Genomic DNA, 13,714 nt, shown 5'->3' with positions numbered 1-13,714 from the left:
AATCGCTGGGTGGCTGGGGGGCAGGGAACACAGGAGACTCACTGGGTGGCTGGAGGGGGGGCAGGGGACAGAGGAGACTCGCTGGGTGGCTGGAGGTGGGACAGAGGAGACACACTTGCACCCAGCAGTCTCTCTCTGTCACACACACATACACACTCGCAAATTCACTCTCTCTCACACACAATCAATCTCACACATACTCTGTCAAACATACACACTCCGAGGAAAACCTTGCTAGCGCCCGTTTCATTTGTGTCAGAAACGGGCCTGTTTTACTAGTGTACTTATATTAGAAGCTGTAGAACGCAGCTCTGTTTCAAATGGGGCATATTTTATTTCATTCTCCCATATTACTTGACTAGCAGTTCATTGAATGACTGGAACAGCTAACACTACGCTACATTGCTAAAGGTTAGCTGTGTTGTTTTTCCATAGAAGCTTTGCTCTCTAGTATTGCACACTGACGCTGGCCAAACCTATTGCATACTAGCTCCAGCCACTACTCTATTAGCATGGTCATTAGCTTTATGTCAGTGTCTCTAAATGCTTCTATTGTGCTTTTGCTCCTTTTCATTGTATTGGATAGCTAGCGATTATTACAGAGCAATGTAGAGAAATAGCTTAATGGTTAAAGCAACCAGCTGAGAGTGAGCTCAGAGATCTAGAGGTTCCTGGTTCAAGTCCCACTGCTGCTTGCCATCAATAGTGCACAATGGTACACAGAGCCATATTTTGCTATATTATCTAGCTCAGCCTTGTTCCCTGCCTCAGTCTCCCTTGATGGACCATGCCCTGAAGAGACATTTGCACTCCAGATCAGAAGTATGGTCTATTGCTCCCGTCTCCCTATCATTCTTAGGGAATATTTTCAGAGGAGTCCCTTTCTGCACAGATGCATAAGGAATTGGAGGAGGGGGAGCTATTTACAGCAAAATTTGATGATCCCACCACAGTGTGGATGTTAAGGAGGCGTTGCCTTCCTTTATACCTAAGCTCTGCTACACCTGCATCTGATAATCTTAAAAGGGTGAGCACTAGAATTCTGATTCAGTCTTTTCCAGTGCATGTGGCTATGCAAGGAGACATTTCTGCTCAGTGGGTCACCACAGACACTGCCCTTTGATTTGTGGTGGCTTTGTTGTGTCTTTACCCCATTTCCACTGAGCTCCAGCCACCCACCGATGCTCTTCTCTCCCCTGCCCCACCTCCAGCCACCCAGCGAGTCTCCTCTGTCCCCTGCCCCACCTCCAGCCACCCAGCGAGATTCCTCTGTCCCCTGCTCCCCCTCCAGCCACCCAGCGAGTCTCCTGTGTTCCCTACCCCCCCAGCCACCCAGCGATTCTCCTGTGTCCCCTGCTCCCCCTCCAGCCACCCAGTGATTGTCCTATCTCCCCTGCCCCCCTCCAGCCCCCACGATTCTCCTGTGTCCCCTGCCCCCCTCCAGCCACCCAGCGATTCTCCTTTTTCCCTTGCCCCCCTCCAACCACCCAGCGATTCTCCTGTGTTCCCTGCCCCCCCCCAGCCACCCAGCGATTCTCCTGTGTCCCCTGCTCCCCCTCCAGCCACCCAGTGATTGTCCTATCTCCCCTGCCCCCCTCTAGCCACCCAGCGATTCTCCTTTTTCCCTTGCCCCCCTCCAACCACCCAGCGATTCTCCTGTGTTCCCTGCTCCCCCCCTCCAGCCACCCAGCGATTCTCCTGTGTTCCCTGCCCCCCTCCAGCCACCCAGTGATTCTCCTCTCTCCCCTGCCCCCCTCCAGCCACCCACTGATTGTCCTATCTCCCCTGCCCCCTCCAGCCACTCCTCCACTTTAATCAGCATATATTAAATACCCCCCCCCCCCATGTGCTACAGAAAAGCACCGAGCACATCCTGTATAATAAAATGCACCTCCAATGTTCTGAAGCCGAGAAAATGATGCTTAAAGTTCCGGAACGTTGCAGGAATGCTTCAAGGCTTGAAGGCTTCACTTTCTCGGCTTCAGAATGTTGGGAGGTACATGTTATTATATAGGGTAAGTATTGCCATACTGGGAAAGACCAAAGGTCCATCAAGCCCAGCATCCTGTTTCCAACAGTGGCCAATCCAGGTCACAAATACCTGGCAAGATCCCAAAAAAGTACAAAACATTCTATACTGCTTATCCCAGAAATAGTGGATTTTCCCCAAGTCCATTTAATAATGGTCTATGGACTTTTTCTTTAGGAAGCCATCCAAACCTTTTTTAAACTCCGCTAAGCTAACTGCCTTTACCACATTCTCCGGCAACGAATTCCAGAGTTTAATTACACATTGAGTGAAGAAACATTTTCTCTGATTCGTTTTAAATTTACTACATTGTAGCTTCATCACATGCCCCCTAGTCCTAGTATTTTTGGAAAGCGTAAACAGACTCTTCACATCTACCCGTTCCACTCCACTCATTATTTTATAGACCTCTATCATATCTCATCTCAGCCGCCTTTTCTCTGAAGAGCCCTAGCCGCTTTAGCCTTTCCTCATAGGGAAGTCATCTCATCCCCTTTATCATTTTTGTCCCCCTTCTCTGCACCTTTTCTAATTCCACTATCAGGCTTATTTTCGAAAGAGAAGGGCACCCATCTTTCGACACAAATCGGGAGATGGGCGTCCTTCTCTCAGGGTCGCCCAAATCGGCATAATCGAAATCCGATTTTGGGCATCCCCAACTGCTTCCCGTCGCGGGGATGACCAAAGTTCCTGGGGGCGTGTCGGAGGCTAACAAAGGCATGCCTGGGGCGTGCCTAACAGATGGGCATCCTCGAGCGATAATGGAAAAAAGAAGGGCTTCCCTGATGAGCACTCGGGCGACTTTACTTGGTCCATTTTTTCTTACGACCAAGCCTCAAAAAGGTGCCCGAACTGACCAGACGACCACCGGAGGGAATCGGGGATGACCTCCCCTGACTCCCCCAGTGGTGACTAACCCCCTCCCACCCTGAAAAAAAACCAACTTTAAAAACTTTTTTTGCCAGCCTCAAATACTCAGGTCCATCGCAGCAGTATGCAGGTCCATGGGGGGGGGGGGAGGTGTGTGTGTGTGTGTCAGCGGAGGCATAGCGAAGGCGTGGACGTCCTTTCAAACATTTTGGACTGCCCTCCCCCCCCCCCCCCCCCCCACAGGGACGGCCAAATTTCAAGGGAGTGGAGTGGAGGAGTGGCCCAGTCTTCTGAAGATAACATAAGAGTAGCCATACTGTGTCAGACTAATGGTCCATCTAGCCCAGTTTCCTGTTTCCAATCATGTACCGACTTTATCATAACCTTACTCTGTAAGCCACATTGAGCCTGCAAAAAGGTGGGATAATGTGGGGTACAAATGCAATAAATAAACAGAGGCCAAGTCAGGTTACAAGTACCTGGCAGAAACCCAAATCATGGCAACATGTCATGATATCAAGTCCAGGGCAAGCAGTTGCTTCCCCATGTCTATCTCGATAGCAGACTATGGACTTCCTCCAGCAACTTGTCCAAACCTCTTTTAAACCCAGATACGCTAACCGTTGTTACTACATCCTCTAACAAAAAGTTCCAGAGCTTAACTATTCGTTGAGTGAAAAAAATATTTCCTCCTATTTATTTTAAAAGTATTTCAATGTAACTTCCTTGACTGATCCCTAGTCTTTGTACTTTTGGAATGAGTAAAAAATGATTTATTTCTACTCATTCTACACCACTCAGGATTTCATAGACCTCAATCACATCTCCCCTCATCTGTCTCTATTAAGACATAAGCATCACCATGCTGGGACAGATCAAGGGTCCATCAAGCCCAGCACCCTGTCTCCGACAGCGGCCAAAAGAACAAGCATTTCATCTCGCCCTTTCCAGAAATAGTGGATTATTCCTACGTCCATTCAATAACATTCTATGTCCTTTTCCTCCAGGAAGCTGTCTAAACTTTTTAAAACTCCGCTAAGCCAACCGCCCCAACCACCTTATCCGGCAACAAATTCCAGAGTCTAACCATGGGTTGAGTGAAGAAACGCGTTGTTAGACTCTGGAATTCCAAGCTGAAAAGCCCTAACCTCTTTAGCCTTTCCTTATATGAGAGGAGTTCCATTCTCTATCGTTTTGGTTATGCTTCTTTGAGCCTTTTCTAATTCTGCTATAACTTTTTTGAGACTCGGTGACCAGAACTGAACACAATACTTAAGGTGAGGTTGCACAATGGAGCGATAGAGGCATTATAGTATTTTCAGTCTAATTCACCATCCCTTTCCTATTAATTCCCATCATCCCATTTGCTTTTTTGGCCACTGCTGCATTTTGAGCAGAAGATTTCACCATATTATCTACAATGACACCTACATCTTTTTCTTGGTTGCTGACCCACAAAGGTGGACTCTGATTTGGATGATTCTTTCGAATGTGCATCACCTTGCATTTGTACACATTAAATTTCATCTGCCATTTGGATGTCCAGTCTTCCAATTTCCTAAGGTCTTTCTGCAATATTTCACAGTCCGCCTATTTTAACAACCTTGAATTATTTTTGTGTCACCTGCAAATTTAATCACCTCACTCATTCCGATTTCCATATCATTTATAAATAAATTAAATAGCACTGGTCCCAGTACTGATCTCTGCAGCACTCCACTGTTCACCCTCCATTGAGAGAAATGACCATTTAACCCTAACTAACCTCTGTTAATTCTGTCCAATAACCAATTCCTAATCCACACCAGAACATTGCCTCCTATCCCATGACTAATTTTCTCAGGAGTCTCTCATGAGGAACTATCAAAAGCTTTCTGAAAATCTAGATACACTAGGCATCCACATGTTTATTCATGCCTTCAAAGAAATTAAGCAAATTGGTGAGGCAAGACTTCTCTTGGCTGAACCATTATGACTCTGTCCCATTTATCTGTTCCATCATTTTATTCTTTATAATAATTTCCACCATTTTGCCTGGCACCAACATTTACCGGGTCACCCCTGGAAACCTTTTTAAAAATTGGCGTCACATTGGCCACAATCCAATCTTCAGGTACTATGAATGATTTTAAACGACAGGTTACATATTACTAACAGTACATCAGCAATTTCATGCTTGCCACCTATAGGCATTAAGGAGCAGCAGGATGACCTCGGGGAAAAACAGGTCAGAAGACCCCCACCTCTGGAGAAATCCCCAGAGCAGTTGATGTGTGGAAGGACCTATAAAGCAGTGCAGTAAAGGAGTCGCAGGCAGCGCTACTCCCGAATTTCATCACTGTAAAAAAAAAAAAAAAAAAAAAGGTTGCCAGATCATTTTCGGCCCTATGAGAATGAGCCTGCATCTCTCCCACGTGGGAAACTATTGAGGACTCTCCGAACAAGGTCTTCTCTGCCAGATGACAGCCTGCACAGCCACCTGGACACTGCCCCCCGTGCTGCTTTCCGCTTCTCCTAATGGGAGCAGCTTTTAACAACTTCAGTAGCCATTGCAAAGAAAACAAAAACCACAACTGACCCAAAGGTGTAACAAAAGTTAAAGATACACTCACCCTAGGAGAGCCAGCTGCCGGGAGTCCTACATGTTAAACTCAGTGCTGCTGGAAGCACACTAATATCCTCTCCATTACTAAGCCCTTTATACTAGCCCAAACCATTATCTCTCCTGCATGCAAAAGGATGAGGGCTTTTAAATAATTATGCCGCAAATTGTTTTTCAGTGAGGAAGGAGAATGGAGTAAGGGCTGGCGAAGGAAGGGGGAGAGACCTGGTAACAAGGTGTATGCCCTAAACCCAGCAGTGTTCAGCCACATACCCCAAAGCTCTACTGAACTGAGAGACTCAGAACAGGAGCCACCATCAGGTGAAACGAGGAACTTGTGAGAGACCATCCATCTGTCTGCTGGAGATAGAAAATATTGGCTGACCAAGGAGCACTCCATCCTATAAGACAGTACAGTTCAGCGCTCAATCTCCACCGGCGTCATTGTTGATAATAAGCTGAAATGCTCTGCTCAGTGTACTATGGCGGCTAAAAAAGCAAATAGAATGTTAGGTATTATTAGGAAAGGAATGGAAAACAAAAGTGAGGACATTATAATGCCTTTGTATCAGTCCATGGTGCAACCACACCTCAAATATAATACTGGTCACCACATCTTTAAAAATATATAGTGGAATTAAAAAAAGGTACAGAGAAGGGCGACAAAATGATTAAGGGGATGGGACAACTTCTCCATGAGGAAAGGCTGAAGCATCTAGGGCTCTTCAGCTTGGAGAAGAGACGGCTGAGGGGAGATAAGATAGAGGTTTATAAAATAATGAGTGGAGTGGAATGGGTAGATGTGAATCTTTTGTTTACTCTTTCCAAAGATACTAGGACTAGGGGGCATGCGATGAAGCTACAAAGTAGTAAATTTAATACGAATCAGAAACAATTTTCATCACTCAACGTGTAATTAAATTCTGGAACTTGTTGCCAGAGAACATGGTAAAGGTAGTTAGCTTAGCGGGGTTTTTAAAAAAGGATTGGACAGCTTCCTAAAGGAAAAGTCCATAGACCATCATTGAAATGACTTGGGGAAAATCCACTACTTATTTCTGGGATAAGCAGCATAAAATGTAGTGAACTTTTTTGGGATCTTGCCAGTATTTGTGACCTGGATTGGCCACTGTTGGAAACAGGATGCTGGGCTTGATGGACCTTTGGTCTGTCCTAGTGTGGCAATACTTATGTACCTCATAAAGTGTATTGGGCTTGTTCATCATTAGCTGTTTAACATATGTTAGAAGTTAAATTAAACAGCTGGTGCAGATTAATGAGTCCAATTTCCAATTAAAATAATCTTCTTTAGTCCCAATAGTTCCTGTTCCAGTATTAGTGCAGCTCTGGGATATGGTGCCTCATTTGATAACGCATTTCTTTACCAAGCTCCCATCTCCTCGACTTTCCTACATTAGTAGATGGGTTTTTCTGCAGCATTTCAGTGGGTTCTTAGTTATCCATTTTAAAATCAAATCCCACCTCATCAATGAAGATGGTGCACAACATCTCCAATTTTATAACTTCTTTAGCACTTAAATCAAAACTGACAGAAAAGAAAACCCTTCCAAACATCATGTCATAGAAACTGAAGCCAGAACAAAATTTCAAGTGTCCCATTATCAAATATAGTTCTCAGATGAAATATTTTTCAGAAAATATTTTAAAAAACACTTGATGTGCTATAAGAGCAATTCTGTAACAGCGTGCCTATATTTAAGCAACTAGAGGGCACCTTTAGAGTACTAGCCTAAAGGTAAAATGCACTAGGCATTTAACACTTATGCCAGCCATAGAGCCGATGTAAATTGATTACAAACATGCGTAAATTATAACATTCTTTAAATTACCTGCATTAAATGTACACTCACCTTCGAACCATGTACCATTGCATTTAGGCACCCTTCTATATAACAGCCAAGTAAACGTACACACATAAAAACATGCCCACTTTATGGACTAACTCAAGCGCTTATCTGACTTCACGTGCAACTTCCTTTAAATGAGTCCCCTTTTCTAACTCCTGCTACTCTGTATGTTCCATCTTTGCTTACACCCTATGCTATTAAAATGTTTCATTGCTTATTGTTTTGACACTAATGTACTATACTATGCCATATCTTGTATTTGACTATTTTTACTGCTGTAATTGTCTATTGCCTATGTTTGACTTATTCTTGCTGTATACTGCCTTGAGTGAGTTCCTTCAAAATACGTAATAAATAAATCCTAATAAACTCCGTATGCGTCTAAATGATATGCATAGACCATACTATAGGCTATTTTACTGTCATCTTGAAAGCATGCTATTTGGAGAGCAACAGTGCTCTTGCACGGGATAGAAGATCTAGCAGTAGCCCAAGTTCCTTCCTTATCACCAAACATCCTTCCTTGCTGGTTCGTGTTTTCTCTGTGTGTGCACTAAATTCCTCGATTCTTGATACCTGTTTCTGCAGCAGCTGGTCTCATTACCACAGGCAAGATGTATCTCACTTTCTTCCAACAGTGTATTTCACCTTTGTGTTGCAAATAAATACGGAATGTAGGCTTCATCAGTGCACTCTCTGCATGCTTGGCAAGTCACATTTTGTAAATGATTTCCTTCCTAACGTAGGTCAAAAGCAAAAAGCTGACATTACCTGAAACTATTTATTGATAACAAATTGTCATTGTATCACCACTGGTAGGCCAAAGTCCAGTAAACGGACTTCAGCTATGCCAAATTTATCTTGAAAATATTTATTTTGGATAAAACATCACAATAGATTCAGACCTCTTCAGTTTTCTTGTATTCTTTTCTGCAGATTATGTGACAACACAGAAGTAGACAAAAGTGTTGCCAAATTTACAATTAAGTTATCCAGGTAAAAGCTTTCTTCCTAGCCATAGCATAGTGCTTGACCAGCAGCTATCAATGTCAGACTCCCCTGATCAAAACCTAAGAACACAGATAATTCTTTTGGATGGCTAATGCTGAAACCTTAAAAAAAAAAAAAGAAGAAATCACACACACACATACCCCCTGGAAGGATGGCTCAGTGAAGAGAATTAATGATTTTCTCCTTTGCAAGTATATAATTTACCACTAAATGCTCTCTGGAGACATCTTATTCAGAGCTGCTCAGTTCACATTAACACAGTAATATAGAGGATAAGCGGCCAAACTTTCACCCACCCAGAATCAAGGAATCAGAAAGCACAAGAGTTTCCTGTTTTCAAGAGGTTCTTTGGTACTCTAAAGCCCCAATTCAGTCCCATCAGTCTCTCTCCCCCTCTTCACACCAATGTTATTCTCTTTCAATTCCCCATCCTGTCCCACCACTCCTCAATTTCCTCACCTTATCCCACCAGTCTTTCACGTCCCCCTCAACCTATCCATACTAGTTCTGTTCAACCCTCTTCACCAGTCTCTCTCAATTCTACAATACTATCCTCTCTAGGCTCTCTCAATTTCCTCATCCTGTCCACCACACCAGTCTCTCTCCAAAAACCCCAACCTCATCCTCACTCTCCCTCAATCCTCCCCTTCCCCCATCACATCCTCATTAGTCTGACTTCATGGATAACGTCTACTTTCCAAGTTGGATGTGCCTTGCTCTCTCTGGTGTTACTGAAATCCCATCTAAAATATCAAATTTTGTGATGCTTCTTTTAAATCTTAATCCTGATTATCCCCATCACAAACTTATAGTGCAATGACTCGCCTGTAGTGGGTGTTCTCTGAAAACAGTAGGATGCCCATCCGAAGGAGCCCAGTGCGGGGAATCTCCCCCCCCCCCCCCCCCCCCGCAATCAATCCAGAAGCCTCCCCACCCACCATCTCCATGTGGGACCAGATCAAAGACTGTAGTTGATAGAATGTAACGGCCAAGAAGAAGAGCAAAGGGCAGTCAGAATATGCACCCTGCTGTCCTCAGGAAGTATTTGCTTAAGTAATGTGCCCCAGTTGTTTAGTTTATACTGATCTGTGATTCCCAGTGATTGACTGGTTTTCTTAATATGTAATCCACATAAAACTTACAAAGTGTTTGCAGAAAATAAAATATTTGTAATGTAATGCTACAGATAAGTAATTCAACTTCAACGACAAGCAGGATGCAATATTTTGACTGATGGGAATCCCTAGCTACCAGTCTGCCTGAAACAATAAAGGGACCTGCAACCGGCAAGGCTCAGAATTATAACCAGTAAGAAAAATATGAATTTTAAATGAGATGTAAATGTACGGACAGAGATCCATGTCACAGCTCTGCAAATCTCAATGGAGGATGATCTCAAGTGGGCTACTCATGCTGCTATGGCTCTGACTTTGCGAGCTGTGACATAACCCTCCAGAGTCAGCCCAGCCCGAGCATCAGAAAGAAGATGAAGTCTGCCAGCCAATTCAAAAGAGCGCATATACCGATGGCAGCACCCACATATTGGGGTCAAAAGAAACAAAAAGCTTGGTGGACTTTCTAAGAACTTTAGTCCACTCCAGTTGAAGGCCAAGGCTATCAGTCCAGTGTGCAGCGCGCTTTCAACTTGATGGACATGTGCCTTGAAACAAATGTTTGCAGGAAAACTGGTTAAAATAGAAACCCTCTGCTCAGTGTGCAGAGGCAACTAAGAAAGCAAATAAAATGATAGGGTATTAGGAAAGGAATGGAAAACAAAAATGAGGATGTTATAATGCCTTAGTATCGGTCTATGGTGCGACCGCACCTCAAAAATTGTGTTCAGTTCTGGTTGCCATATCTCAAAAAAGATATGGGCAGACTTATACAGTCTGTGCCTGTGCCAGAGCCGGTGGTTGGGAGGTGGGGCTGGTGGTTGGGAGGCGGGGATAGTGCGGGGCAGACTTATACGGTCTGTGCCCTGAAGAGCACAGGTACAAATCAAAGTAGGGTATACACAAAAAGCAGCAAATATGAGTTATCTTGTTGGGCAGACTGGATGGACCATGCAGGTCTTTTTCTGCCGTCATCTACTATGTTACTATGATATAGTGGAATTAGAAAAGGTGCACAGAAGGACGACAAAAATGATAAAGGGGATAGGATAACTTCCCTATGAGGAAAGACTAAAGTAGCTAGGGCTCTTCAGTTTTGAGAAAAAACAGATGAGGGGAGATATGATAGAGGTCTATAAAATAATGAGTGGAGTGGAACGGGTAGACACAAATCTGGTTTACTCTTTCCAAAAATAGTAGTACTGGGGGAGGGGCATGCAATGAAGCTACAAATAGTAAATTAAAACGAATCAGAGAAAATATTTCTTCACTGAACATGTAATTAAACTTGTTGCCAGAGAACGTAGTAAAAGCAGTTAGTGTAGGTTTGGCTAGCTTCCTAAAAGAAAAGTCCATAAGCTATTATTACATTAGTACATAAGTATTGCCATACTGGGACAGACTGATAGAAACAGGATGCTGGGCTTGATGGAGTTTAAGTGGCCAATCCAGGTCACAAATACATGTCAAGATCCCCAAAAAAGTACAATACATTTTATGCTACTTATCCTAAAAATAAGCAGTGGATTTTCCCCATTTTAATGATGGTTTATGGACATTTCCTTTAGGAAGCCAGCCAAAACATTTTTAAACCCCGCTATGCTAACTGCTTTTACTACATTCTCTGGCAACAAGTTCCAGAATTTAATTACATGTTGAGTGAAGACAAATTTTCTCTGATTCGTATTAAATTTACTACTTTGTAGCTTCATCGCGTGCCCCCTAGTCCAAGTATTTTTGGAAAGAGTAAACAAGCAATTCACGTCTACCCATTCCACTCCACTCATTATTTTATAGACCTCTATCATATCTCTCCACAGCAGTCTTTTCTCCAAGCTGAAGAGCCCTAGCCGCTTCAGCCTTTCCTCATAGGGAAATCTTCCCATCCCCTTTACCATTTGTCGCCCTTCTCTGTACCTTTTCTAATTCCACTATATCTTTTTTGAGAAACAGCTACCAAAATATTAAAATGGACTTGGGGAAAATCCACTGCTTATTTCTAGGTCAAGCAGCATAAGGAATGTACTGTTTTGGGATCTTGCCAGGTACTTGTGACCTGGATTGGCCACTGTTGGAAACAGGATGCTGGGCTTGATGGACCTTCGGTCTGTCTCAGTATGGCAATACTTATGTACTTAATTCCAACATTACCTTAAGAAGATACTTAGGATGTGTGTGCAAAACCCCTCTGAATGAAAACTTCATATGATTTATTTTACCGCCTATTTACTGATACCTTTGTGGTGCATATGGATCACCATAATGTGGACCTGTATGCCGATTTAATTTTAATATTGGATTATTTGTTTATACTTGTTTCCTGCATTTTTCCATTTATGTTTTCATTAATGTAAAAAAGTTTAACATTTTTTACATTATAATTGTATTTTATAAGGTATACATTGTGCTGTTTGTATCCTGTGTGTACCGAGATCAATGATCTTGTTCTTATATATTTCATTCAATTATGGATGGACATAACTATTTTGGATCATCATTTATCTTTTTGAAAATATGGGCCCCCATTTATAAAGCCGCACTAGCAGCTGGCGGTGTGGTACTGATGACACAGCTCATTCACTCTGAATGGGCTGTGTCGGAAATGCTATGCAACTTTGTAAACGGGGGGGGGGGGGGGGTGATTTTTTTAAAAGAATACTATTCTTGTAATTTTACCATCACGATTTTTAATTCACATCTGTCAATTTCAATTCTTTTATAAGTATTTTTGATTAAGTGTGCATTTTTAGCCACCTTATTCATGTTTACTTTTTAATTGTGTGTAGCCCACTGATGCAAATATTAGTCATTTCATAAAAATTCAGCTGTGAGAAATTGAATCCATGGTCAATCCATTGATACCTATGGCCATTCTTTGTTATCTTTTGCCCGATTCTTCTGTTTTGCCTTTGTTTGGAACTCCTCAGCTGTTCAAACTCATTCCAGCCAAACTATAATAACTGTGGTACACTAGTCCTAAGGCAGACCATATGTAGGTTTAGGGCTCCCCCCATCTGTCTAACTCTTTTCTATGAAACAGGAACTCAAACTGCAACTAAAGGAGATTCCAGGACTACATAGCACGTGCAGAAGGCACGAGCATAGCCCTCAGACTCTTCTCTCCCTTTTATAAGCAGTTATCAAGCCTTTATCTGAACAATGGTCTATATTTTGAATAATGTGCCAATGTTTTTTTCAAGATCTTTACTTAATCATTGGACATGTGTAAATGGCAGTGGGCATACAATTTTTTAAAAACCTTTCCTTTTTCCTTGCACTTAAGCAGCTCTTTTCTGTCTATATTAGCAGCTTGCTGATAACAGGTATCAATACATTTAGTATTCTTTTTCTCTAAACCTCTCTCTCTCTCTCTCATTTCCCTAGACCTTTCTTCATATCTTATAGGGTTGGAACAGTCTTTTTAATCTAAGGAACTGGCTATAAGAGAGGCTGGTTTTCAATGGCTGACTATAACTACAATATCCTATTATTTAGGCCTATTATCTCCAGCAAATTATATGCACTGTAGAAGCAATCTTAAGACACATTTATTTAGGCAACAGAGAGGGGCATAATTGAACGTCGCCGGCCAAATAGATGGCCGGCCATCTTCGTGGGCAGCTACGCAAGGGGGCGGTACCAAGCGTATTTTCAAAATACGCTTGGAGCCGGCCAAATCGCTAGCCGGGGTTGAGATAGGATCGCCGGGTTTAGATGAGATGGCCGGCTCCGATTTTCAGCCATAATGGAAACCGGAGACGGCCATCTCAAACCCGGCTAAATGCAAGGCATTTGGCCGTGGGAGGAGCCAGCATTTGTAGTGCACTGGCCCCCCTCACATGCCAAGACACCAACCGGGCACCCTGGGGGGCACTGTAAAAAAGTAAAAAATAAAATAAAATTTGCTCCCAGGTGCATAGCACCCTTCCCTTGAGTGCTGAGCCCCCCAGATGCCCCTCAAGGCCCACTGCCCACAACTCTACACCATTACCATAGCCCTAAGGGCTGAAAGGGGACACCTACATGTGGGTACAGTGGGGTTTAGGGGGGTTTTGAGGGCTCAACATTAACGACCCCAAGTGGAACAGGTAGGGGGGATGGGGCCTTGGTCCACCTGCCTGATCTCCACTGCACCCACTAACAACTGCTCCAGGGACCTGCATATTGCTGTCAGGGAGCTGGGTATGACAATTCAGGCTGGCAAAAAAAGTTTTTAAAGTTG

At 43.2% G+C, this 13,714-nt stretch overlaps 1 protein-coding gene across 5 annotated transcripts in view; it reads right to left on the bottom strand.

Moving 5' to 3' along the window:
- Window positions 1-8,072, bottom strand: part of ENTPD5 (ectonucleoside triphosphate diphosphohydrolase 5 (inactive)) — a 223,831-nt gene extending 215,759 nt beyond the window's left edge. For 2 of the 5 annotated variants that reach the window (XM_030213806.1, XM_030213809.1), the window contains exon 1: window positions 5,775-5,916. In XM_030213806.1, coding sequence (XP_030069666.1) covers window positions 5,775-5,901 — 127 coding nt within the window. In that variant the 5' untranslated portion in view covers window positions 5,902-5,916. Of the gene's footprint in view, window positions 1-5,774; window positions 5,917-7,896 lie in introns of those variants that run through there. The other 3 variants (XM_030213808.1, XM_030213810.1, XM_030213807.1) reach the window with 3 other exon arrangements.
- Window positions 8,073-13,714: the final 5,642 nt, after the last annotated feature.

Source organism: Microcaecilia unicolor, chromosome 9, assembly GCF_901765095.1.
Source record: "Microcaecilia unicolor chromosome 9, aMicUni1.1, whole genome shotgun sequence".
Classification (NCBI taxonomy): domain Eukaryota; kingdom Metazoa; phylum Chordata; class Amphibia; order Gymnophiona; family Siphonopidae; genus Microcaecilia; species Microcaecilia unicolor.
Note: the sequence above shows the minus strand (reverse complement) of the source record. Positions and strands in the feature narration are given on the sequence as shown.